This window comes from Brassica napus, chromosome A5, assembly GCF_020379485.1.
Source record: "Brassica napus cultivar Da-Ae chromosome A5, Da-Ae, whole genome shotgun sequence".
Taxonomy (NCBI): Eukaryota; Viridiplantae; Streptophyta; class Magnoliopsida; order Brassicales; family Brassicaceae; genus Brassica; species Brassica napus.
In genome coordinates, this window is record NC_063438.1 from 20,685,762 (window position 1) to 20,710,546 (window position 24,785).

The 24,785-nt window shown below is 37.6% G+C and overlaps 5 protein-coding genes across 8 annotated transcripts; 2 read left to right on the forward strand and 3 right to left on the reverse strand.

The window, feature by feature from the left end:
- The first annotated feature begins 8,720 nt into the window (after nucleotides 1-8,720).
- LOC106428867 (pumilio homolog 5-like) lies at nucleotides 8,721-13,083 on the forward strand. Of its 2 annotated transcripts, XM_013869614.3 has the most exons (11): nucleotides 8,721-8,948; nucleotides 9,422-10,026; nucleotides 10,106-10,564; nucleotides 10,673-11,364; nucleotides 11,452-11,593; nucleotides 11,675-11,782; nucleotides 11,873-12,085; nucleotides 12,165-12,275; nucleotides 12,349-12,543; nucleotides 12,620-12,791; nucleotides 12,869-13,083. In XM_013869614.3, the coding sequence occupies exons 2-11, from the start codon at nucleotides 9,427-9,429 to the stop codon at nucleotides 12,901-12,903; spliced, it is 2,727 nt and encodes a 908-aa protein (XP_013725068.2). In that variant the 5' UTR covers nucleotides 8,721-8,948; nucleotides 9,422-9,426; the 3' UTR covers nucleotides 12,904-13,083. The 2 variants fall into 2 exon arrangements, with proteins under 2 accessions (XP_013725068.2, XP_013725066.2); XM_013869612.3 differs by having other exon boundaries at nucleotides 10,106-11,364.
- A 136-nt stretch (nucleotides 13,084-13,219) lies between these two features.
- On the reverse strand, nucleotides 13,220-14,982 carry LOC125608834 (probable mitochondrial adenine nucleotide transporter BTL1). Its single transcript, XM_048779359.1, has 5 exons — nucleotides 14,622-14,982; nucleotides 14,439-14,533; nucleotides 14,023-14,356; nucleotides 13,713-13,950; nucleotides 13,220-13,645 (listed from the first exon to the last, which is right to left on the reverse strand). The coding sequence occupies exons 1-5, from the start codon at nucleotides 14,742-14,744 to the stop codon at nucleotides 13,389-13,391; spliced, it is 1,047 nt and encodes a 348-aa protein (XP_048635316.1). The 5' UTR covers nucleotides 14,745-14,982; the 3' UTR covers nucleotides 13,220-13,388.
- Nucleotides 14,983-15,129: 147 nt separating this feature from the next.
- LOC125608835 (50S ribosomal protein L18-like) lies at nucleotides 15,130-16,356 on the forward strand. The gene is made up of 2 exons (XM_048779360.1): nucleotides 15,130-15,377; nucleotides 15,835-16,356. Exons 1-2 carry the CDS (start codon nucleotides 15,213-15,215, stop codon nucleotides 16,231-16,233), a joined length of 564 nt encoding a protein of 187 aa, XP_048635317.1. The 5' UTR covers nucleotides 15,130-15,212; the 3' UTR covers nucleotides 16,234-16,356.
- Nucleotides 15,749-19,442, reverse strand: LOC125608833 (vacuolar-processing enzyme delta-isozyme-like). 2 transcript variants are annotated; one of them, XM_048779356.1, is made up of 9 exons: nucleotides 19,125-19,442; nucleotides 18,861-19,025; nucleotides 18,631-18,787; nucleotides 18,452-18,537; nucleotides 18,140-18,342; nucleotides 17,761-18,025; nucleotides 17,465-17,671; nucleotides 17,249-17,377; nucleotides 15,749-16,688 (listed from the first exon to the last, which is right to left on the reverse strand). In XM_048779356.1, the coding sequence occupies exons 1-9, from the start codon at nucleotides 19,302-19,304 to the stop codon at nucleotides 16,368-16,370; spliced, it is 1,713 nt and encodes a 570-aa protein (XP_048635313.1). In that variant the 5' UTR covers nucleotides 19,305-19,442; the 3' UTR covers nucleotides 15,749-16,367. The 2 variants fall into 2 exon arrangements, with proteins under 2 accessions (XP_048635313.1, XP_048635312.1); XM_048779355.1 differs by lacking the exon at nucleotides 15,749-16,688 and having other exon boundaries at nucleotides 17,108-17,377.
- Nucleotides 19,443-20,491: 1,049 nt separating this feature from the next.
- On the reverse strand, nucleotides 20,492-24,615 carry LOC125608832 (U-box domain-containing protein 35-like). 2 transcript variants are annotated; one of them, XM_048779353.1, is made up of 13 exons: nucleotides 24,478-24,615; nucleotides 24,372-24,412; nucleotides 23,723-24,155; nucleotides 23,535-23,611; nucleotides 23,340-23,461; nucleotides 23,035-23,240; nucleotides 22,905-22,956; nucleotides 22,448-22,832; nucleotides 22,262-22,363; nucleotides 21,802-22,188; nucleotides 20,980-21,738; nucleotides 20,821-20,893; nucleotides 20,492-20,719 (listed from the first exon to the last, which is right to left on the reverse strand). In XM_048779353.1, exons 3-13 carry the CDS (start codon nucleotides 23,904-23,906, stop codon nucleotides 20,700-20,702), a joined length of 2,367 nt encoding a protein of 788 aa, XP_048635310.1. In that variant the 5' UTR covers nucleotides 23,907-24,155; nucleotides 24,372-24,412; nucleotides 24,478-24,615; the 3' UTR covers nucleotides 20,492-20,699. The 2 variants fall into 2 exon arrangements, with proteins under 2 accessions (XP_048635310.1, XP_048635311.1); XM_048779354.1 differs by lacking the exons at nucleotides 24,372-24,412; nucleotides 24,478-24,615 and having other exon boundaries at nucleotides 23,723-24,320.
- Nucleotides 24,616-24,785: the final 170 nt, after the last annotated feature.

Here is a 24,785-nt window from a genome sequence, read left to right on the forward strand (position 1 = left end):
TCTGTTGCTAAGATTTTGTGGAGACACAGAAAATTGAGTTAGCTTTCTAATGGAAGTGGTTTCAAGTCATTTGGAGATGTAATGAAGGAGTTATGATCAATTTACTAGAGGCATATCCATCCTGGTCGAGCATCGCAGAGTGACCTCTCAGAGCGACCTACCGAGGTCGCTCCCAGCCAGAGCGACCAGTCCAGAGCGACTACCTCAAGTCACTCCCAGCCAGAGCGACCAGCCAGAGCGACCAGCTCAAGTCACTCGCGTTTTGACGCGTCGAGACACAAAAAAACGCGTCGGGAGCGACCTCCTGGAGCGACTATGCTAGGTCGCTCCGCGTGTTTTGCTTGGACGATTTTTATGTTATTTCAGGGGCCTTTTGGTCATTTGTTTTGATGTTTTACACTTTCTAAACCTAAGTTAAGTACTTTGTAAGCCATTGGAGGCAAGATAATCTCTTTTCTAGAGAAGAACTAGTAAAAAAACCTCTTTTGATTCAGATTTCATTGCTTTCATCTTGTGTTCTTGTTGATTTCTTATCTATTTCTCTACATGGTTAATCTGAAATCCAATATGGGTTTAAGAGGAATCATGGAGATTAGTGAGTAATCACCTTTTGAATTCATGGGTTAGGGAGATTAGGGTGATTAGGTTAGTTCTAGGATGTTTTAGTGTAGATCATTCTTGTTCCTTGCTAGTAGAGTATTCATAATGCATCTTCTGAGTTGGCCACTCAAAAGTTGATCAATAGACATTTCCCACCCAAAAGGTGTTTGATGAAATGCCTGAGACAACTCTCCTAGGCTTTTAGTATACTTTGCCAAAGACATTTGTTGTTAAAGATGCTAAGATAGCTAATAGACTTGTTAGTAATGATTGCTTTCATATTATTCAACCAAAGACATTTGATGTTTGAGATATGTTAGCAAATGAGCATTCATCTAGACATAGAGCTTGCTTAGAATTGTGTCTAGGCTTAAGGTTGATAGTTTGATTGATCATTTGCCATCCTTAGTTCGATACTTGATCACCCAAGGTCTAATCCCTATGCCCATGAGTTCTCTTTTCCCTTAGTCAAGAAAGTATCATTCTGTTATTGCTTTCTAGTATTAGTAGTAGTTTAAAACTCATCTAAATCATTGGTTGCACTTAGATTAAGTGAGTACTTGCATTCTCAGTGCTTTAATATCCCTCAGAACTGGTTCGACAATCATTTATACTACAACATTTGTCTTAGGAGCCTTGAAAACTCCTAACATCAGCGGACATTAACATTAAAATTAAATTGATATTATATTTACAACTATATAATACTGATGTATATGGTTAATATGAAAGATTCAATGTTACATATTGATATTTATACTATGTTCATATGAACAAAGAATACATTAGAACGTTTAGAAAACGATCACATTTAACACTAATCTTAAAACATCAGAAAAATATAATTGAGAAAAAATAAATATTTCACGCATAACCCCAATAAAAAATCAGTCATGAAATATAAAAGGGAGATTTGAATTACCTGCGATTTATTATCATTGGTTTCATTGTAACAGCATAGATTATTTACGGTTTCCTTCTCTAAGCTTTGAGTCAGAAAAGAGGTAATTCTAACAAAAATATTTAAATATGTAAACAATTCCCAATAAATAACAAATTATATAATTGATAGGACAACATCAATGAGTTTCAAAGTTTTTAAAAAGCTTTGAGATTACCTTTGGCTCTCAGACGTACCGAAGAGGATCACACACAATAAATAAATTGCACTTGATTAGCATACATATCTTATATTATATTCTTGATAAGTGATTTAACTTTATAAAAAAAAGAATTACTTTTTTCAAAATGGATGATCAGTTCCTAGATAAATAGAGTCGTCTCTTTTTGTTAGTTGAATCACTACTGATGCAAAAATATAGATACAGATACAACATGGAGAGGAAGAGAACAAAAATAAACAGAGAAGAAGAATCTCCCATAAAATTACCAGTAATGGTGTTTCCGTCTATGAGTTACTTATTGATTATCATACACCTGCGCAAGATCACAAAAGTAGAATTTAAATTATAACGATAAAAAGTATATGAGAACTTAAAAGATAGATACGTGAAACTAATGGGGTGGCGTGATATTTATATAGCAAATTAGTTTAAGTTTCTAAATGACCTAGTTTTCAAGAGAAGCTATGAGATATAATATCCTCTAATAAATTTTAATTCAGCTATGAGATATAATATCTTCTAATAAATTTTTTAAAATATTCTGGTTATAATATATATATAATTTTGGTAACTCAATCTTGTTATATATATATATATATATATATATATTTAAATACTAAATGCATCATATTAGGAAAGAAAATATCTCGTCAGTTGATTGCAACTGGTTTTTGATAAAACAAATCTCACTATAAAGATTTAAATAATAGGGAATTTTAACGTTAAACCCTCCAACTAAGTTTGTTTAGGGCAAAAACCCTCAAACTAAGTATTTAACAGAAAAACCCTCTAAACTAACTTTATTTAATGAATTAAACTCTGATAGGTCATAATTACTAGTACTACGAGTAAATTTTTAGTTTAGAGGTTTCTACGCTAAGTAAACATAGTTGAGGAATTTTACCATTAAAATGAAAAAAATTCAAAATATTGTAATAGGAGGACAAATTTTTAAAATACATTTTATAAATTAATGTATAAGCTTCTATAAATGACTTGGAACCTCTTATAATAATCTAAAATGTCTGATTTTTATAAATGCATTTATAATTTTATAAATGTATTTATAATTTTATAAATGATTTATAAAGTATGCATTGAATTATTAGACATTAATAATTATTATGATACTTTATATACAAATATAATTCTTTTTGTACGAATATAAAATCATTATATCAATTCAAATAAACACTTTTGTGTATTATTTTATGTAATTTATAAATATATAAAAAAAATGATCGCATTATTAGTCTTTCATAGTTTCAACAATTAGTTACCATAAATAATTATTTCTAATATTATGTAGACTATTTGGAAAGTGGTAGTTGAATTATCCTTTCCTTTTAGATATAATTATAATAAATAAAATTAAAAATCATTGGTCAATCAAATTATAACAATTTGAAGAGTTCATTTATGATCAACACATAATAAAAAAATCACTTATGTGACTTCTCAATCAATATATAGTAGAATTTATATTTTTATAAATAATTTATAACATTATATAAATAATTTTAAAATTCTGATAAATTTATTCTGTAAACAACGATAAATAATTTAAAAATCATATTAATAAACATGTTTGGATTTTGTAATATTTTAAATAGTTATTATATAATTATATTTGAATGCAATTCATCAAGTAGAATATAAAACTATTATAATTATCTTATATAAAAATTTGTTCATTATATTTTATAGTTAATAAATATTAAAAGTAATAAAATATAACATTATTAATCTTTCTATAATTTCGAGATTTAGTTGCCATAAATTGTTATTTGTAATATTCTTTAGATTATATGGCAAGTGATGTTAAATGTTTTTAGAGTTATCTTAAATTTTTAGATCTAATTTAAATAAATAAAAATTAAAAACAATCGACCAATCAAATTATAACAATTTTTTTGAAATTTCACATATGAGCGACACGTCATCAGAAATCACTAAACTTTTAATGTATAGGGGGATTGCACAAGGGCCAAACAATTTTTGAGCCGGGCATGTAGTCTTGCTGGAAATAAGATGAAATGAGCAGTTTTGGAGCTAGGTACACAAATATTGAGCTATGAATGCTTGAATAGCTGGCATCTCAAAGTTGGTTTTGTGGGTGTTTTCACCATCCATGGACAGCTATCAATTATTATTATTCAAACGTGAATTTTAAAAAAACTCTAAAATGATTGAATCTGACATTTCATAAAATATTATGAACTTCACTATTATTTTTGTTGAAAACCTGCTGACGGCTAGGACCTAGGAATATATTTCCTAGTGTAAATATCTGGCTTTATTGTAGTGTGGGAGTAAGAGTTAACAAGCGACGTCAAGTTTCCTTCAGAATCGTGGTTGCTCTTTTGTGTTCGTAATTTCCTTTTGCTTTATTGATTATGATATTTCGTGACTTGTGTCTTTTCTTTTCATTTAGATAAAGTCGGCTTTCAATAACAAAACAAATGCTTGCTTCATTGTGTTCGTATACGAGATTACTTTCGGCAGAAGGCCATGCTCCAGACAGAGCAGAGGATTCATTGGTTTGTGGAAGTAGGTTGTGGCCTTACGCAGATATGAGGAGGGTAGGAAAAATACCAAAACTGTTGCCACACCGACTTTTCCCATCAGCAAGGTGAGTCTTATGTGATAGTGGTAACTCTCATTTTGTTGGTCTAACTAGCACATAATATATAACTAACTTGTCACGCCAAGCCACTAGTTTTTCATTCTGATCAACACAAAACAAAAGTCGTGTGAAGATTAAAAATAAGTTCTATGAACGTACTGAATGAGATATGCAATACCCACCGAAAAGCTTCTCAAATCGGACCAATTTTGTATCAACACACAAAGAAACTCATGCGAGTGGTTTATTCTTTACTCACGTTCTCGTCGTCTATCATATAAGACCATCACCTTCCTCAGACCTCAGCCTCATCGACATCATCATCATCATCTTGGTTTGGGACCCCCTCGTTTTGAATCTCCTCGTTTTGAACCAAAGCGACTTCAGCAATGTTCTCCTGTTGCACAGCTGCACCGTCAATTTCCGCAGCTACACCATCAGCAATAACCTGCATGTTAACGTTCTCCATCATAAGAGTATTACAGAGTTCCATGAACTAGATTTTTAAGTTCCTTATTCTTTGTTTTGTGTATGTCACAGATAAGAAAGACGTAAAACTATACAAACGCACTGCAAAGAATTCTACAAGACTGGTTTTAGAATTTACCGCATGTTCCATGATCATATCTTCACCGTTCACAACAGCAATGTTCTCCTGTTGCAAGCAAAATTTTCTAACCATAAGTCAAGTATCGAAGAGTGCAAAGACCTAGATTTCTAAGTTATATGTCACAGATCATAGGAGAAACGTAACATTATAAAGAAGTTTACAAGACTGTGAGTAATTAATTACCTCATGTTCCATGATCATATCTTCACCGTTCACAACAGCAATGTTCTCCTGTTGCACATGAGCTGCACCAACGTTTTGCTGAAAACGTTCTAACCATAAGTCAAGTATCGAAGAGTGCAAAGACCTAGATTTCTAATTTATATGTCACAGATCATAGGAGAAACGTAACATTATAAAGAAGTTTACAAGACTGTGAGTAATTACCTCATGTTCCATGATCATATCTTCACCGTTCACACCAGGCTCATCATCTTCACTCAAAGTATCCTCGATCAACTGGATAAGCGCCTGCATTTCAGCATCTTCATCTTCTTCTTCTTGAACCGCCTCGTTTTCGTCGTGTTGGAGCATCGCCTCGTTTTCGTCGAATTGGAGCATCGCCTCGAAATTTTGCTGGACGTTTGCGTTCTGAACCAGATTATGTGGCATGTTCCCGTTCTGAACCAGATTATCCTGAACGTTCGCGTTCTGAACCAGATTATGATGTGCGTTCCCGTTAGCGTCGACGTTATGCAGCTCCGGAAAGGCGCCATCTCCGCCGCCATTGCCGTTTCCATTGGGATGAAGACGATAGGTTCTTGGCTGAGTTCTTGATGTTATTGTTCTCTATTTATGTACGTTAGTGATAAGGGAAAGTGGAAACTCGCAACTCGAGATTTTAAACGAGCAAAACTTGTATTCCAAGAATTACCATGCAGTTCTTTGTCAAACAAAAAAAAAAGAAATACGAGAAAGTTTTCTTCTTCTTTTTTTCTTTAGTGGCACCAGGCCTAAAAAGGCGAGGCCCCAACAAAAGTAAACACAAAGGGGCCAACAGAAGCCCAATACAATCACATGGTGATCACACCCTCTTTACAAGATTCACAATGGAATTTTCATTGCTACTCTGGCTTATGTGCATGATAATCATCACAACCAGTGAATCCTACATTGCAGATTCAATTGAATGATTTCTTCAAGATCACAAAGATCTTGGTAATCTCCAATACTTTTTTGGTCACAAATTGCTCGATCCTCCAAAGGTATTTCAGTCTGTCAACAAAAGTATGTCTTGGAGCTCATACATGATTCCTTGGTTGTAAACCATCCTCTATATCTATGGAACCTAATCACTCATTGCACAAGGATAATACTCCTCTCTTGACAGATGCAGAAGGTTACAAACGATTCATTGACAAGCTTTAATATCTCTTTTCAACTTGTCCTGACATCAATATGTTGTCACTAAACTTTGCCAATTTTGTTAGGCTCCCAGAGAGGTACATTGTCAGGCTGCTCAGATATCACAGTGGAAGTATTGGAGCAGGTCTTTTCTTTTCATCTGATTTAGATTGGATAGTAGATCCATATATTAGACTATCTGTTTCAAGCTTATTTTATCTTTATTGGTGACTCTATTATCTCATGGAAAATAAAGAAACATGACACTTTTCATTGACCTCAACTGAGGCTGGATATAGAGCTATGTGTTTTGCGACAAAGGAACTTATCTAGCTTACCAGTATTCTGAAGGATCTCCATATACTTTCACCTTTTCCAATTTTCTTATACTACGCGACAGGCTGCATTTCACATTGCAAAGACCCATGCCTTCCACGAGAAAACGAAGAATCTAGACCTTGATTGTCATATGGTACACGAGTTATCACATCATGCTTCTTAAAGACACTACATGTTCGAAGTGAGCATCAACTTACAGATGGTCTTACTAAGCCAATGTACCCAATTCAGTTCATAAATATATCTCACATTTCCAAAATGGGACGTCTTAACCTTTTACGGTATTGGTCGAGTAAAGTTTACTTAATTATTTATTTTGGGTTTCCCGGTTCACTCGTAAAGCTTGTATGCGTCTGGTTTCTTTTTGTTTTATGTTTTGTGTTCATTGAAAGAGTGAAATTCAATAGTGCGTCCTGCGTATTGAATCAGCTCGTCTTCATGAGCCCTAAATTTAAATCTCCACTATAAGCTGATGTTGATTTAATCTCATAAACGCCATACATAGAAGTGGATTTTCTTTATATTTATCTGTTTACGTTAGACAGATTACAATCTCTTTATCTCGGACCACACAGCATGAAGATTCTCAGTAGAATCAAGGACAGCTCCACTTCCTACCTGATTCTGCCACTCGTCCCGTTTCTCAGCCAAACCGTCATCTTCAAGCATTCGAACAAAGTCAGACATCATAGGCCGTTGCATTGGTGTGCAGAGAAGAGCCACTTGTATGAGCTGTTCTACTTTTGCTTCTGTGTAATTTACGTGCATGTCAGGATCCACAAGCATCTCCAGTTTCTTCTCCTTCAAAAGCCATTTCATTTCACATGAGAAAGAAGATCAAATGAGAGATTAAGCTTTTGAGAGTTTATTAATGGGCCTCTAACAGATAATCAATACCGAATCTAGAAGGCATAACGTCATCGTCATTAGCCAGCTTTGCAAGATCAAAAGCTCTCTAATCTGTGATCAGTTCCAAAAGCATGATCCCGTAGCCTGAGTAGATTTCTGTGAACAGCCATTGCTTATCATCTCCACTTCTGTTTGAAACTGGTGATCACCACCTGGTGTGCGCTCTTCTTCTTCAAGCCGTTTGACTGCCACAAGTGCTCCATCAGCAAGACGGCCTTTGTAGACTTTACCGAACCCACCTCGTCCCAAGATGTTTTTTTATTGCAAAAGCTATCAGTTGCTACTTGAAGTTCCCGTAGAGAGAACCGCTTAAGCTGCCCCAATTTGAATTCTACACCCCTTTGCAACTGGTTCAGTCATCTATCGAAAAGGTATGATTGTCTTAGAAACAATATATATATATATATGCTTCGTTTGGTGTCCAATAAGATTCGAGTCTCTCTTTTGCAGAAGAGGGTGAAAGCGAAAGAGCTATCCAAGAAGACAAAAGGGCTGAGAAAGAAGTCTTGGCCTCAGACATGGGAAGGTGTCCAGCTCTTGTTTGCTGGGACCAATTTATCATGTGTTGTCGTTTGGATGTGAGCACATATGAAAGAATCCAATGTTGTCTTGTTGATGGGAGGCTAGATCTTATGATGGTGATGGACAAATCTTATTCTTCTTCCATCACTTTCTTTGTTTTTGGACAAAGTCTTGATGTGTCATTAAAGAACTTTTCTTTTCCTTACCATCATGCTTCATATTTAGTGGCAAAAAGAAAAGAAGAAAAATAAACCTGAATACTTATAAATCCTAAGAACTATAAATGAGAACATTATAAATCTGAATACTTCTTCTGTTTTTAAAGATTATTACTCGTATAATTCTTGTAAAAATTCTAGTTAGTGGCAAAAAGAAAAGAAGAAAAATAAACAAAAGTGTGTATTGTGTGTATTTTGGTGGTAGCGAGCAAACAGGCAACAGAGACAGAGCCACGTGAACGTATCTCTTTCAATTACAAGTCTCAACACGTGTCGAACCTAGTCATCACTTTTAGAACAAATTGACGAAAAAGGGCTTGCGGTACCACCATTATCAAAACCATACAGGGGGTGTTCCAGTCATTACCTAGTTAAGAGGACGTCTTCGTGTGCGAATCCGTCGTGATTCTTAATTAAGTTTTGGTTAATGTTTTGTTAAAATACGTAAAAATTAAAGATTAACATCCCAATAATTGCCTTTAGAAATTAAAGAAAAAAAACATTAACTCTTGACTTGGTGACTCGACGAAAGCCTTGGAGACAAACTTTTCAAAGGGGTTAGTTTTAATCTCTCTGGGTCTCATCTCATCGCTGCAACAATTTCATATCAAGAAAAAAAAACACTTTCATGGAGGCTTAAACATCACCACCATCAGGTAACTCTTTAACTCTTAGCTTCAGCCTAAGTTTTTGTGTTCTTTCACAAGTTATGCAAGGAGCTAGTTTTAAATGAATAAAGAAGGATAAAGTGAAGTTTCTGTTTATTAGAATTTTGATCCTCGGTTATATATGGGACTTTTACTCTTTGTAACGAGGTTGATGAACGAGTCCAGTACTTTTAAAAAGATGATCCTTGTAAGTTCTTGCTGATGGTTGTTTGGGTTGACTAAACTTTTTTAGCTTGTGAAATGGTAGAATCGTGTCTGAAATTTTTCGATCCTTGATTGTCGATTACACATAGACTCAAAAATAAACGTTGATCATTGAAAGTTTGGGATCAAGTTCTCAGCTTTTTGATTCTCTTATGGACTAAGGTTTTAGCTTTACCCTTTTTGGGTTAGGTAGTATTATTATTATGTAATCAATCACCTTGTCTGAAAATTTTGAATTTGTTTTGGTTGATGTATAGAAAGTATGACGACGCAGAGCGCTATGAGGATGGTGGAAGGTGATCATGTAAAAAGTTGGCAGGCTTCCTCTAGGGATCCCACTGGGATATTTGGTTCACATGATATGGCTGTTGAAGATTTAAGGTTCCTTATGGAAAGAAATAGATTGGATAGTAGTGGAAGTGATCATACAGGTAAGATCCCTAGTAGGAGTGGGAGCGCGCCGCCTAGCATGGAAGGCTCATTTGCAGCTCTTAGGAATCTCTTGAAACATCAGGAAGGTAGTTTTAGTAGGTCTATTGAGAATTATGGCTCTGAAGAAGAGATACGTAGCGATCCTGGCTATGTAGCTTACTATCTGTCCAACATCAACTTGAACCCGAGGCTCCCTCCTCCGTTGATCTCACGTGAGAATCAGCACTTGCTGCGTCATTTGGGTGGTGAGGGTAATAACCTGAGTCCAACAGCGTCTTGGGATGATATGGGGGTAAGATCTTCCTTGCTTGCTTCTAGAACTGCGCTTTCTACACATAGAGAGGAGCCTGAGGACGAGGCTTCTTCTGGTGAACAGCTGACTTTTGCTTCTTTGCCTGGTCGTCGTAAGAGCTTTGCTGATATCATTCAGGTACTGCTTGATTCTATCACTTAATTTAATTTTACATTAAAGAAGATTCTCTCTTTTAACGCTTTCTTTTGTGTTCAAGCGGCCTCATTCGGCAGGGAACCATCCAACAGCAGAAGACATACATGCCATTTCTTCTGGTATAGCTTCAGAAAGGACAAGAAGAGTACCAGAGTCTGATATAAGTGTGGTGAATCTTCTGAGGGAGACAGATTCTCTCTCCATGGAGGCTATTGCTAGTGAAGATCCTTTTACCTCTGAGTTGAGCTCACAAAGTTCAACCAACACTCAGAATGAGAGATCAAATGCGAGGGTAGGGAGCCGCGAGGACAACAATCTATCTGCTTTTGGTGCTTCTGGTCCATCCTCTGCTGCTTCTAGAATGAGGGGGAACCAAGAAGAGCCAAGGAGAATGCCTGTGCAATATACGCCTTCATCGTATCAGGTTCAAGCTACTTCGCCACAACAAATGACCTATCCGAGGATGGGTGGTGGTACACACGACATGATGCAGAACCTGCCTAGGATTGCAACTGGAGAGGTACATTCGAGTTTCCAATCTCCTCACGGTTTGACATCGCCTCCTATGTATACATCAACAGCTGCATATATGACATCTCTGAGCCCGTTTTACAATCATAACTTTCAGTCCTCGGGTATGTACCTCCCTCAGTATGGTTATAGCGGTTACCCTCCTGCCTCTGGTGTTGTCCCTCAGTATATGAGTGGATACCCATCTCATGAAGCCACTGTTCCTATGCCGTATGATATCTCATCGCCTTCTTCGGGCTACAACAACTCCTTCTCTCGTGGATCCTTTTCACCTACTGCACAGAACACTCCTCTAGTGGATCCTTTTCAGCTGCAATATTATCAACAGGCTCAAGCAGAGGCATATGCTCCTTCGTTTGATTCCTTTGGGAAGCAAGACCAACAAGCTACTGGCTTTATGGCTAATCAAGAACCTCACAGCAACCCTTTGAGTCCAAGTTTTGGGTTGCAAAGTCCACGGCACATGGGAAACTACTTTGCAGTGCCACCGGGTGTGAGAGTCATGCAACAGTATCCAGGATCACCTCTTGCTAGTCCAGTGATGCCATCCTCACCGGTTGGTGGGATGATGAGCCAGTTTGGAAGACGAAGTGACACAAGGTATCATCATCAACAAGGACCTAGTAGAAACACAGGGATCTACCCTGGTGGATGGCAAGGGAACAGAGGAGGAGCTAGCAGCAGCAGCGTCGATGATTTTAAAAGACATTCTTTTCTTGATGAACTCAAGTCTCCAAATGCTCGTAAAATGGAGCTGTCTGATATCACAGGGCGTGTTATTGAGTTCAGGTATTGTTTATATTCTGATATCTATCGTTTTCTTTAATTCTGAGTGAAAGCATCAAAAGATAATATCATTTTTTTTCTTGACTTCAGCGTTGATCAGCATGGCAGCCGGTTTATCCAACAGAAACTGGAGCACTGTTCTGATGAGGAGAAGGCATCTGTTTTCAGTGAGGTTCTTCCACAAGCTTCGAAATTGATGACTGATGTCTTTGGAAATTATGTTATCCAAAAGGTGAGCCACTTTTCCTTTTATATTGGAAAGTTTCTTTTTCTCCATTATAAGCTTGTTGATAGATAGTGATGTGTGGATCAGTTCATAGAACATGGAACTCCAGCGCAGAGGGAAGAACTTGTGAAGCAACTTGCTGGTCAGATGGTTTCTCTAAGCTTGCAGATGTATGGATGTCGTGTGATACAAAAGGTAAATAAATAATATTAGTTTCCGCATATCAATGTCAGTGTCTGAAGTAAGTTTATATGTACTTAGTTCGTACGTTATGATATTTTATAGGCCCTTGAAGTGATAGATGTTGACCAAAAGACAGAACTGACTCGTGAGCTAGATGGGAATGTGCTGAAGTGTGTTAGAGACCAAAACGGAAATCATGTTATTCAAAAGTGTATAGAGAGTATGCCTGCCTCTAGGATTGGATTCATAATTTCAGCTTTCCGTGGTCAAGTTGCCACTCTTTCTACTCATCCTTATGGATGCCGAGTCATCCAGGTAACTGGATAAGAGTGAGGCTTTCTTGTGTGGTTGTGACATGAAATATTCACTCTGTCTCCTTCTGTTTTTCCTATAGAGAATCTTGGAGCATTGCTCAGATGATGAGGAGACTCGTTGTATAATCGATGAAATCTTGGAGTCTGCTTTTGCTCTTGCTCATGATCAGTATGGGAACTATGTCACTCAGGTATGGTTAACTCAGATCAGTGTCTCCCTTGTATCTCATTTTGTTCTTAGTCTTGGGGCTTGTGTCTTTATAGCATGTCCTGGAGAGAGGGAAGCCTGACGAAAGGAGACAGATCATTGAGAAGTTGACAGGGAACGTTGTTCAGATGAGTCAGCACAAATACGCGTCTAACGTTGTGGAGAAGTGTCTAGAGCATGCTGATAGTACCGAGAGAGAGTTGCTGATTGAAGAGATAATGGGAAAATCAGAGGAAGACAATCACTTGCTGGTAAGAACACAACGGTAAACAAAAACTCTCTGGAACCACTTTGGACTTTATTTAACATTCTATTTTTCTTCCGCAGGCGATGATGAAAGATCAGTATGCAAATTATGTGGTCCAGAAAGTATTGGAGATCAGTAAAGATGAGCAAAGGGAGATCCTGGTGCAGAGAATGAAAATCCATCTCGAGAGTTTGAGGAAGTACACATATGGGAAACACATAGTAGCCCGATTCGAACAACTGTTTGGTGAAGGTATTTACTTTCTTTACACCAAAACCTTATAGCAAGTTTGTGGTAGTTCTGAACTGTTTGATGTGTCAATGTTGCAGAGAGTGAAGCTTCGGAAGGAGGAGCAGAAGGTTAGACAAGAGGTTTGATTTGGGTTGCAGATAAAGGACAATGTTGGAGTTGTTAGAAGAATAAATATATATTTGAAAATGCTTATGTATATATGTGCTTGTAACTATGAATGGAAGTGTGTGATGGTTTGTGTATATGATGTGTGGACATAATTTGTGGTTATTGATTTGCTCCTTTCTTCTGACTGAGAACAACATAGAGAGAGCAGATGATAGTTTAGCCTAAACAAAAAAAAAAGAACTCATAATTTGTGGTTATTGATTTGCTCTTTTCTTCTGACTGAGAAAGAACAACATAGAGGATAGTTTAGCCTTGACAAAGAAAAAGAACTCAGCTTCTTACTTCTCATGGGAATCAAAACACTCCCAAAGTGCCAAAAAAACATCTCATGTGGCAAAGCCAAGCCACCTCATTCATAACTTAAGAAATGTGATGAAGCGGCTTAGCTTCAGGTAACAACAATGGTATTCTAAAGTTTCAATTTCGTCATTATATGAGTGGCTTGGTGTTGGAGGCGAGCAAAATATCTTTCCAGGCTTCGTAGAAGACCCAAGTGATGCCAGAAGACGGCATGACTTTCAAACAACTTGCTCCCCAACCTCTGTAGAGTCCCATCACTCCTCTTTCCTTCACTACTTCTGCTATTGCCGCAGCCATGTTCGGTGGACATTCCCCCTTCAGAGCTCCCACCATCAACCGCTTCCTCGCCACCTCCAATGGGAAGCTAATGGTGCTAGCCGTTAGACCTGACACAACATTCACAATCCAATGAGTCAAGAGAAACCAAAAGAAACTTTTATTTTATTCATTTACCAGCTAGAGCTCCGAGAAGAAGCATCTCTGGACGGCTTAAAGCCTTCTTGTTCTTGGATTTGCAGTAAGTGGTTTTCATAGTGTCATACATGAAGTAATAACATGTGCTGTAAGGAAGCATCCCGACCAGTGTTGGCCCCAAGCCAGCGTAGAATCCACGGATTCCATCGTCTCTTAATATCCTTGGAACTGCAAGTCTCAAGCTTGGATAAATCTCAGGGCTCACAGTCAATCTATCCTGGTAAAAGATCATAGAAACTTAGTCTTTTATCGACACAAACAACAACACCAACAATGGATTTGATCGAACCTTGAGGACTTCGAGAGGATGGCAGACAAGTGTGCTAGCAACACCTGCAGCTGCACCAGCAACAGCAACGGGAGAGAGCCAAGATATGGACGGACTGAAACTAAAGTCACCAATCTCAATCTTCGCCTGCTCAATCTTCTTGAGCTTCTCTTGCGCTGATGTCATTACACGCTTTACACACTCAAAAGTGCTCAACTCAATGGCTTGAGTTGGGATGATACGGATCATGTTGATCTCGTTGCCAGCCCAAAGACCAACCCATCCTTGCTTCTGTATGATTTCCACAAAGCTTCCTGGAATGGTTCTCGATCCAACACCAACAATCATCCTTGTCCTGCCAGGTTCCACAGAGCAACAAAGCAGTTAAGACAAAAGTTCATTGAGGAGATAACAAGGTGTGGAGTAAGTATGCAGACCTTATAGTCTCAAGTGGAGCAAGAACAGCTTTAGTCATAGCTCCAGCTAAAGCCCCACTCAGAAACTCACGAGCTTCCCTAGACTTGAAGAAATCCTGAATCAAACAACAGACATACATTAGAACACAACACAGATTGTCAAAACACATAGAAGCTAAGCAGAGGAAACAAAAAGGAACTGACTTTAACAGGAATGGTGAAGTCAGGAAACTGAGGCTGGAGAGAAAGAGGAGACTCAGATGGAGCAGAGGAAACAGAGTCCTTCACCATAGCAACGAACCCTTCTTTCGGTACAGCCATTGTCATTATCTCTCTCTCTATCTGACTCCTGTTTATTCTGTCTCAAAGATTTTTTTATATCAGAGAAGACAGAACAGGAGATTCAAAAAAGGGCTAAAAGATAGAATATGCAGTTAAAACATAACTATAAAAAGAAGAGATCTTTTTCAGATTGAGAAGAGATCTAAAAGAGTTTGGTTTGAGGATGAGACAGAGATAGACTCTGTGAACATGCTGCTGCAAGTGAAGGGGTGTTTAGATTTTATGGGAAAGATTTAACCTTTTTAGGGTTTATGTGGTGGGGTGCTCATTTCTCCACAAATATCTTTTGTTTTGTTTGTAAGCTGTAACCGGTTAAATCCGGTTTATCAGCCGGTCTGGTCCAACCTTTTAGAATGCAGTTTGTAAAAATTGTTAATCGAGACGGTGAAATGAGGAGCCGCCGAGTCTTATCCGATCAATTACTTTCTCACTCGCAATCAAAGCTCGACGAAGATGTCTTGCTTAGTCTCATCAACTTGCTCGCTCGTCCCATTCGACACGAGTCTCACTCGTTCAACTCGCTCCAGCAAACTCGGCTCTTCACTTTCATGGCAATCTTCATTTCCCAAATTCTCCATCGATATCGGCTCTGTTATCTCCTCTCCCATTGTCAAGAAGGTAAAACCTTCTCATGCGTTTCTCTGTACAGAGTCAATAGCTATGGTTTTGTAATTGCTCTAGCTTGTTTAGTTTTGTGATGTTCTTGATTTTGGAGTTTAGTGGTTGTGTTCTGTTTCTGTAATTTCTGAGTTTGAAGTCAGAATCTAGGGCTCTTGTGGATTCTCTCTTCAAAGTTCATTTATTTATCTGTAGGGTATGTAAAAATTCATTCAAAGTTTCATAATTGATCTAGCTTTGTGATGTTCTTGATTTTGTAGCTTAGTGTGTGTTTTTGAGCTTGTTTTGTAATTTCTGGGTTTGAAGTCAGAATCTAGGGTTCTTTTTGATTCTCTTCAAAGTTCATTACTTTATCTATAGGCTATGTAAAATTTCATTCAAAGTTTCTTTCTTTATCTATTTAAGGTGGTTCGTACAAATTTTTTTCTTACAAGGTTTGTTTTGATGGGTTGTTTAGGACTCTTTTATTCAAGCTGCCTGGACTAGGAGATCACGTGGCGAAGCAGCGAAAAGACCCAACAAGAAGTCATGGAAGCAAAGAACTGACATGTACATGAGACCTTTCCTGCTCAACGTCTTCTTCTCCAGGAAGTTCATTCACGCCAAAGTTATGCATAGACCAACAAGCAAAGTCATCTCAGTGGCCACCACTAACGCAAGAGATATAAGGACGAACATACCTTCTCTTGTGGATGACGAAGCGTGCAGACTCATCGGCAAGCTCATAGCTGAGCGTTCAATGGAAGCAGACGTCTACGCTGTGTCCTATGAGCCAAGAAAGGGAGAGAGGATTGAAGGGAAGCTAGGGATTGTTATCGATACCATTAAAGAACATGGCATTATTTTTGTTCCTTGATTTGGCATTTTCATTACCAAAGAATGGTCTGTGTTCTGTTTTGCATAATGGTTCAAGAACACATAGTTGTTACAAAGACAGTGGAGTATTAAAAGATGATTATATAATTATTATATTATTGTATGTACAACACTTTATTTCTTCTTGTCACAAGACATGTATCTAATCAAAATCTCTTCAAAAACACTTTCCTCACAAGGGATATGAATCCCTCCTTCATGTTCATAACCAAACTCGTCAGCTACTTCATCCATCAAAACTTTAAATTCAGGATACTGAAGATACTTGGTCGGTATTACAAACCTCTGCATCTCATCCCCCACGTAGACCGCAAGATGCCCTCTCGGTACACCGTTTTGGTCTCTGGCTCGTCTCCTACCATCAGATAATTCCCCTGAGAGAAGACTGGCCTTTATGTTCGTTTCAGACCTTCTGTTTCTTCTCTTCTCCTGGTTCTTGAGACGTACGATGAAATCTAGCGATATCATTTTTGTTGTATGATTCAAAAGATAGCAAAACCAAACGGAAAATTGTGTCTTGAGAAAAAAAGTTCAAAAAAGGATTTATTTAATCAAAGTCTAATGACTTTTCATATGATAGATCATAGAACTGTAAAGATCTTCTTGAAGTTGTTATCTTCATAGAAAAAAATAAATAAAGAACAAGCTAGGTTATAGAAGCCCTAGTTGTTCTTGTTTCTTTATTTTGTTTGTTTTAATGATCTGTCTACCTTTTATGTCTTTTGGTTTCTTGGACAATAAGCTATGTAAGAAGACTATTATTGGCAACACCAACAAAAGCATACTCGTCCGTACCACACAGTTGGTACGAGGTTATTGTTTGGTGAATCCAGTTCACAAATCTAGACCAAAACTTTCGCGTTACCAACTAAAATATTTATTTAAGTAAAAATAGGCATCATCAACCATCTCCACAGTTCATATATCTTAATGCAATAACTTTCATATTTTTAAGTCTATCACATTATATATGCACATCATTTCATTTAATGTGCACAAGCGTGTTCAATAGCTGAAACAGTTTGCTTCACATCCACTCCCATATTGCAGATATTGGCAAGCGCTCCTGTATACTTCAAACCGTAGTCCATCGTTGCTCCACAGTGATTCTTGAAGCTATTAACCTGCGATTTTCATTCGATAATGTACTAGTTTAATAGTTGTTGCGTAGAACACAAGTTAACAAGATTTGAGATGTGGTTGGTTGTTACCAGAGTCTTAAAGCAATCCCAGTCGTCTACAAGAGGTTGTCCTTTTGTTCTTGTGGAAATTAAGAGATCTAAGACATTGGTTTGCTTAAGTGAAAGTTTAAGAATCTCCACAATGTTCTGATCGATTTGTCTCCTATGATTCATTTCTTCAAACAGCTTCTTCTGAAGCTCTTGTCTTTCAGGTGACTCCATTGGAGATCTTTGAATCTGAGAGATAGATAGTGAAACATCAAAAACATATATATATATATATACCTCTTTTGTTTATTATTCAATCTTGAAAGATGAGACTTCACCTTGCTCTTGAGATATAACAAAGGGATATCGCGAGTATTGACCGAGCTTGAAGTAGAGATTGGTGAAGCAGTGAATCCAGCAAAAGTGAAGTTTTCGTTATCAGGATTGGTTCCAATGTAGGAGACAAGATAGTCTTTAAGAAGCGCCTTTGATCCGAAACGGCTTACATGAGAACTCGTCCCTGGTTCAGCATCAGGACCTGTTCTTCTCTTTACAATTTGGTATTGTTTCTTCAATGTCTCTTTACTCATGTCATGAAGATCACTGTCCCCCAAGTAACACAAAACAGAGAAACATTTGAAAAAAAAAAAAGTCTTGAAGAACAATCAAATCATTTGATATTACATACAGATTTGATTCTTTTTTGGGTTGAAGTACCTGTCCTCAAGCCAAGAGACGCTAAATGTATCGCCGAGACAAACACCATCATATTCAGGAGGAGGAGGAGGATTTTCACCACCACAGTAGATTCCAAAACTGCTCTCTGTCGCATTAGAAGCAGTTACTGCAAGTATGTTTAGATTGGTCTTTAAAATCCCTTCAAACATACTTCCAGACTCACATGCTTCAACATAAATCACCTAAACATCACACACACACACACACAGAAAACAACTCAAAGATTCAAGAACAGAACACTACATAAAAGATGCTAGAGAGATGACAATGAATGAGTTGAGTTATTAGTACCATCTTCTTGTATCTTTTAAGCTTATGCATCTTCTCCAAGACTTTAATGAAATCTTTTGCATGGATATCTTCACCATCAGGCATCGCTGAGAATAATAAATATTGACCAAGAAATTGCCGATTAGTATAATCATGAGAAACATCTAAATGCTAGATGTAGATTGGTGGTAAAATAATACATAGTAAACCAGGAGCTCCATGGTCAGCATAGTAGATGAATATACTATCATTAGGACCACTTTTCACAACTTTGCCACTTCCTCCTGTGATGCCACTTTCGTTTCCAAGTATCACATTATAAAAGTTCTTCACATTAACAGCCTCTTTAGTGTAGTCCTATATCAACCAACAAAATCTAAATATGTTGATTCATTTATAAAGTGCCCAAAAGTGATGAGAAAATAATAACCTTAGGAACGCCTTCATAAACATCTCCACCATCAGGTCTATTGATGATAACTCCAGGCCTGGGATTCTCAGGGTTAAACGCGATATCATCATACATAAACACAATAATGTTTTCATCTTTTAGACCCCCTTTTCGCAGAACTTGATATGCATGGCATATGTCAGCCTGTAAAGCAAAAAAACAGTATATTTAGTTCATAGAATCTCTTCAGGACCACCTTTTCTTCGTATGGTTAAAACTTTTGATGTAAAATAAATCAAAAACCTGATGCCTGTAGTTATAATAATAACTTGATCCAGCAATTAGAACAGCCCATCTTGTGCCTTTTGCACCATCTTCGCTAGATCCAGTGTCATGAAGGACTTGGGGTTTGCGAGAATCAGCTGAGTAAAAAAGCAGAACATAGAGAAACACAAGAACAAGTAAATGACCAAGAGAAGACATTGTCAGAAAATTACTCTAAAGAACTGTTGTTTTGCTCTCTCTGTGTAAAATGTTATTGAATCTGATGATTGTGAGGAAAATACATTAGTATATAGCATGTTTATATAACAAAAGTAATTTACGTATTAGAGTTTTGAGTGTGTGGATGCAAAAAGTAACGCATGACGTTGTCACACCTAAGCGCACTGCATGATATATTAACTAACTGCCTTGAAATGTTAATTGGTTTTGTTTGTTAGCTTCTGAGTTTTTTCCTTTATTTATTATCATCTTTAGATGTCTTTTGACCACCAGCCTTTGATGTATCTATGCATGCATATTAATCAGTGATTAATATGAAGAGAAAACTAATTAATAATTATATATAACGTTCTCTTTTCCTTAATTGTTAGATATAAAGTAAAATAGCAGTTAATAGATTTTTTTTGTTAATGAATTTGATAATACTATTACTCACATTTAGAGTTATATAATTAGGCTTGTCACAAATATCTAATTTAACTAAAAGTATTAGTATTACTTTTCATAAATAATTAGACAATTCATTGAAACTAGTGAGCTGTTTAGACTTTAGACTATAAATACTCATCAATTTGCTCCATTCAGAAGTTAATTAGAATCACCAAATTATCAATTAGTAATTGTGCGGTCTAAATCTCGTCTTATTACATATCAAAAACAGAATTTACGTCTAGTGGAGGAATTAGCACCAACTTAATCAGTGTTTTCTTCTTAAAGAATATAAACAAGGTTGTATACACAAATATATTCATTAATAAGATTAGCTTAAGCAAAACTAAAGACACCAGAAATGGCTTCACTCCATCTTTCCTTCACCAAACAAGAATACCAATCCTCTTCAGTTTCGTCTGAAACAAAACAAAGTAAAAGTAGCATAGATTAGAAACTGTGAGATTTTAATTAGCAACAAACATGATAATGTTTTAGAAAAATGCTGAGTAATAATGCACCTAAGTTCTTCTCAATGTCTGATAAAGTACTTGAATGTGTATTAGAGCCATCTGAGGTTACGCTCATTTCATCCTGCATCAGAAGCATTTTTCATTTAACAATTGCGGATAAAACCAAACTGTTGAAACTGCTAAAAGCCTTTTTTGTAAGATTAAACTCATCGATATTTGCTCCATTCAGAAGTTAATTAGAATCACCAAATTATCAATTAGTAATTGTGCGGTCTAAATCTCATCTTATTACATATCAAAAACAGAATTTACGTCTAGTGGAGGAATTAGCACCAACTTAATCATTGTTTTCTTCTTTACAAATAAAAACAAGGATGTATACACAATATTATTATTCATTAATAAGGTTAGCTTAAGCAAACTAAAGACACCAGAAATGGCTTCACTCCATCTTTCCTAACAGACAAGAAAGCTAATCCTCTTCAGTTTCGTCTGAAACAAAACAAAGTAAAAGTAGCATAGATGAGAAACTGTTAGATTTGATGAGCAACACACATGATAATGTTTTAGAAAATGTTTAAGTAATAATGCACCTAAGTTCTTCTCAAAGTCTGATAGAGTACTTGAATGTGTATTCGATCCATCTGAGGTTACACTCATTTCATCCTGCACCAGAAGCATTTTACATTTTTACAATTGAGGATAAAACCAAACTGTTGAAACTGCTAAAAGCATTTTTTTGTAATACTCACAACTGTTGGCAAGGAGATTAAGCTATGCCTTGGTGATGGTCCTCTGCTATAATTGAACATAATCCACTCCATATTCGCATCAGCAAGAGCTCTCAACCTGTTAAGCTCAGGCAACACCTCTTTCCCAAGGTCTGGTCTGTCTTTCCTTCTCAGTTGTGCACACTTAAGCGCAACCTTTGCCAATGACAAAGCTTCTTCAACCGGCCAGTTAAGCACCGCTGGATCCAACATATCCTTGAACGTGCCTTTCTCTATCGCTTGCTCAACGGTGTAAGACAAACCCGTAGGTTTCTTCGCCGTGAGCAGCTCTAAAAGCAAGATACCGAAAGAGTAGACATCTGACTTCACACCAAGCATTCCGGTTTGTTGGTACTCCGGGTCAATGTAACAGAACGTCCCCGCGGTCGACGTGACGTGGCACTGCGTGACGTTTTCCGCAACCGCAGGGACTAGTCTGGCTAATCCGACATCACCTATTTTGCTTACGTAGTTCTGGTCGATCAAGATGTTCCCTGGCTTCAGATCACGGTGCACTATAGGCTCAGGTTTCGTCTGGTGAAGGAAGAGCAGACCGGTAGCAACTTCGGCTGCGATTCTGAACCTCAGCTCCCATGAGAGCGGTGGCGTGTTTCCGTTTCTGTAGAGCCTATCAGCTAAACTCCCTTTACCCATATACTCATAAACAAGCACACCATACTCTGGACATGCTCCAATGAGTAGCACCATATGCGGATGTCTTATGCAGCTAAGAACCTCCACCTGTAACAATGCTCAATCGTTAATCAAAGTCTGATATAATCTGACTCTTAGGTTTAAACTTACCTCTCTTTGAAACTGAGATCTTCCTTGAGCTGCATCTGGTCTCAAAACCTTAATAGCAACAGGAGTATGATCAAGGTGACCCTTGTAAACAGGACCGTATCCACCTTCTCCTATCTTATTAGCCTTGTCGAATGAGTTTGTAGCTTCTTCAATCTCGCCAATGACATACCTCCGGTACCTTAAGTTGGAATCAGAGAAAGCATCTCCAGATTCTATGGCTCTTCTCTGTGTTTCCAGATCTGCTATCTTGTTTGCTGTTTCAGAAGCATCCATGGCAGCTTTGTTTGCTCTCTCTTTTTCAGCTATCAGCTTTGTTGATTTCTCTGATAACTGTCCTTCTTGCCCCCATCCTTCCTCTTCCATTTTCTGACGTTGGAGCTCCTTTGCCTTTTAAAACCAAAAGTTAAAATCTCTTTCAGTTAAGTCAACACTGCACAAGGTGTCATTTAGTATAGCTTACCTCTTGCTTTGCTGCTAGTGCTTCTCTGCAAGCTGATCCATACAAGTCAATTGTGTGTTTCAGTTCCAGTTTCAGTCTCCGCATCTCAGCTTCCACGTCTTCCTGTACATTTCAAGGAAACATATATAATACTAACCATTCTCAAAACAATACTTTGCTGTCTATAACCAATCAAACTTGTCTTACCAAGTTTTGCGGTGAACAAGAGCAAGAAGACCGGCCACTATCTTGTGAAATGAATGAGAAGTCATGTTGGATATTGATCCCTAGACGCATAGAGCCAACGCTTTGTCCAGACCCCGTAGACATTCTCGGAGTTAAACCAGAGTCAGGGAACTCGTAAATGAAGGAAGGGCTTCCTGTAGTGCTAGTACTCGGCCTGCCTGAGCTCACAAAAGATATGTCAGACCTTCCGTTAGTGCTTGTACTCGGCCTTTCTGAGCTTGTGATACTTCGCCGGCCTGAGCTAGTGATACTTGGCCTGCCTGATGAAACAAATGATATGTCGTTGTCGGAGTCTGACAAATCATAGAATGAGTTTGCGTTGTTTGATGTCCTTGCCAAAGGAGACCTGTTGAAAAGAATGCTTAGTTTAATCCTCTCAAAGGCAGATTAAAGAGAAAAGATTGTCATGAAACATTACTTTCCAAAGTCTTCAATAGAGCTAGAAACCGAAGATCTCGCCGGAGTCCTATCTGTTTGTAGCAAAAGCAAAAGAACAACTTCAAGATTCATGTGGCTTAAGTCTCAAAAGAAGTAGTTAACAAAGTTACCTCTAAAGCTCATGGTGTTCCTGAACTTTTCGTAGTTAGTGAGAGCGGAATGATTCTCAATCTGAGCGATAAGGGGAGACTGATAAGGAGCATCTCGCCTGGCGTGGCGTACAGATGATATCTTCCCTTTGGAGATGACATAAACTGTACAGAAATCAGGTGCTGCTTTGGCTACATTGCTCGGCGTATCAGACATCTTGAATTTTCTTTTTAAGCATAGAAAACAAACATAAGAAGAAGAAGAAGAAGAAGAAAAAGTGATGATTCTTTATCGATTAAAGGAAGATATTCATATCTATAAATACCTCATGAACCCATGCCTGGACGGTGCACCAAGAACCAGATTCTCAATCACACCAGAGGAAACATATTCCGCAAGGGACTTGACTATGCTGTCGTCCTCAAGCGTGACGTCAAGGCATTGTATCTAGCAACACAGAGAGATATAAAATTAAGACCAATCAAAGCAAGGACAAGATATCTTATATCGCTGTTTGTACCTCTTTTCGACTGCAGTAGCAATGAAACGTGACGAAAAGGTTCTCGGCTTGCTTATGTTTCTCTGCAGTAACCTCAACTACAAACCCATTTGCACCAAAACAACATCAGTTTCTACAAGAATCTTGAAAACTTAGACAACAACAATAACAAGATATGGGTTTGGTAATAAGAAGAGCGTTCCAGAGACCTGAATCAGATGAGGATCGATGGATAACATGGAGGAGGATGATGGTATCGCCTTTGGAGACGAGACGATCAGCAGCCCATTTGAGAGCATGTTGGCTTCCCTTATCTTTATCCACTGCTACAGCGACTAGTCCTGAATCCACATTCTTCTTCTTCTTCTTCACCTTTACCTTTTGAGACTTCATCGATTACAAACTCTTCCAAGAACCTTTGCCTCTGTCTTCTTCTTGGAGGGTTTCATTCTGAAAGACCTAAAGAAACCTGCGGTGTTTCCTAAATTAGGGTTTTTGAGAATTGTCTATATTAGGAAACTGAGATTCAGTGGTTGACTGAAGAACAACATTGGATCATTTCCACCGCTCGTTCTCTCTGTCTCGTCATCTTTGTGTCTCCGTGTCTCTCTCCGACAGCTTCGGGTCGTCGCGGATTCTCCGCTATAGTAATTAAATTTCAAATCCAGAATAGCATTAAACTTGTAATACTTTTTACAATTCTCAAGAAAAGTTTGGAACTTTATCATCCTCAGACAATGAATCCCGAACCCTATTTGATGTTATTACGCATGGATTCATGTATTAAACTATATATAGTATTGGAAAAGAAAATCTTGGGATAACCAGATGGAAAGAAATGAGTAAACTTTATGAAACCTTCACGGTTTAGCTCAAAGGTTGGTCCATAGAATGATTAGCTGAAACAGAACATTTTTCACGTCAAAACCCGTATAACTACAAAAGAACTGAATCGTATACGTACCGTAAAGATGACTTGCCAAGCTACGGTTAGTAGCCCTGTACTCGACGATCAAAACCTTCTCTTCTCTACGGTAATAATAAACCGCAAGAGGCAACAGATTCGTGATGGCTCAAGCCTCCTTAACCGTATGACAGGTTTGTTTACATTTACCAAAAGATATAAGACTTTGAATAAATGTGAAACATACGTATTTATCAAACTAAACAAAAATGCAGAGTCATGTGAAGAAGATCACTGCTTCAAATATGAACATGTCAATCATGTCTAGAACTTAGAGAGATCTTAGGCTAAACCATTTTCCATTCTTT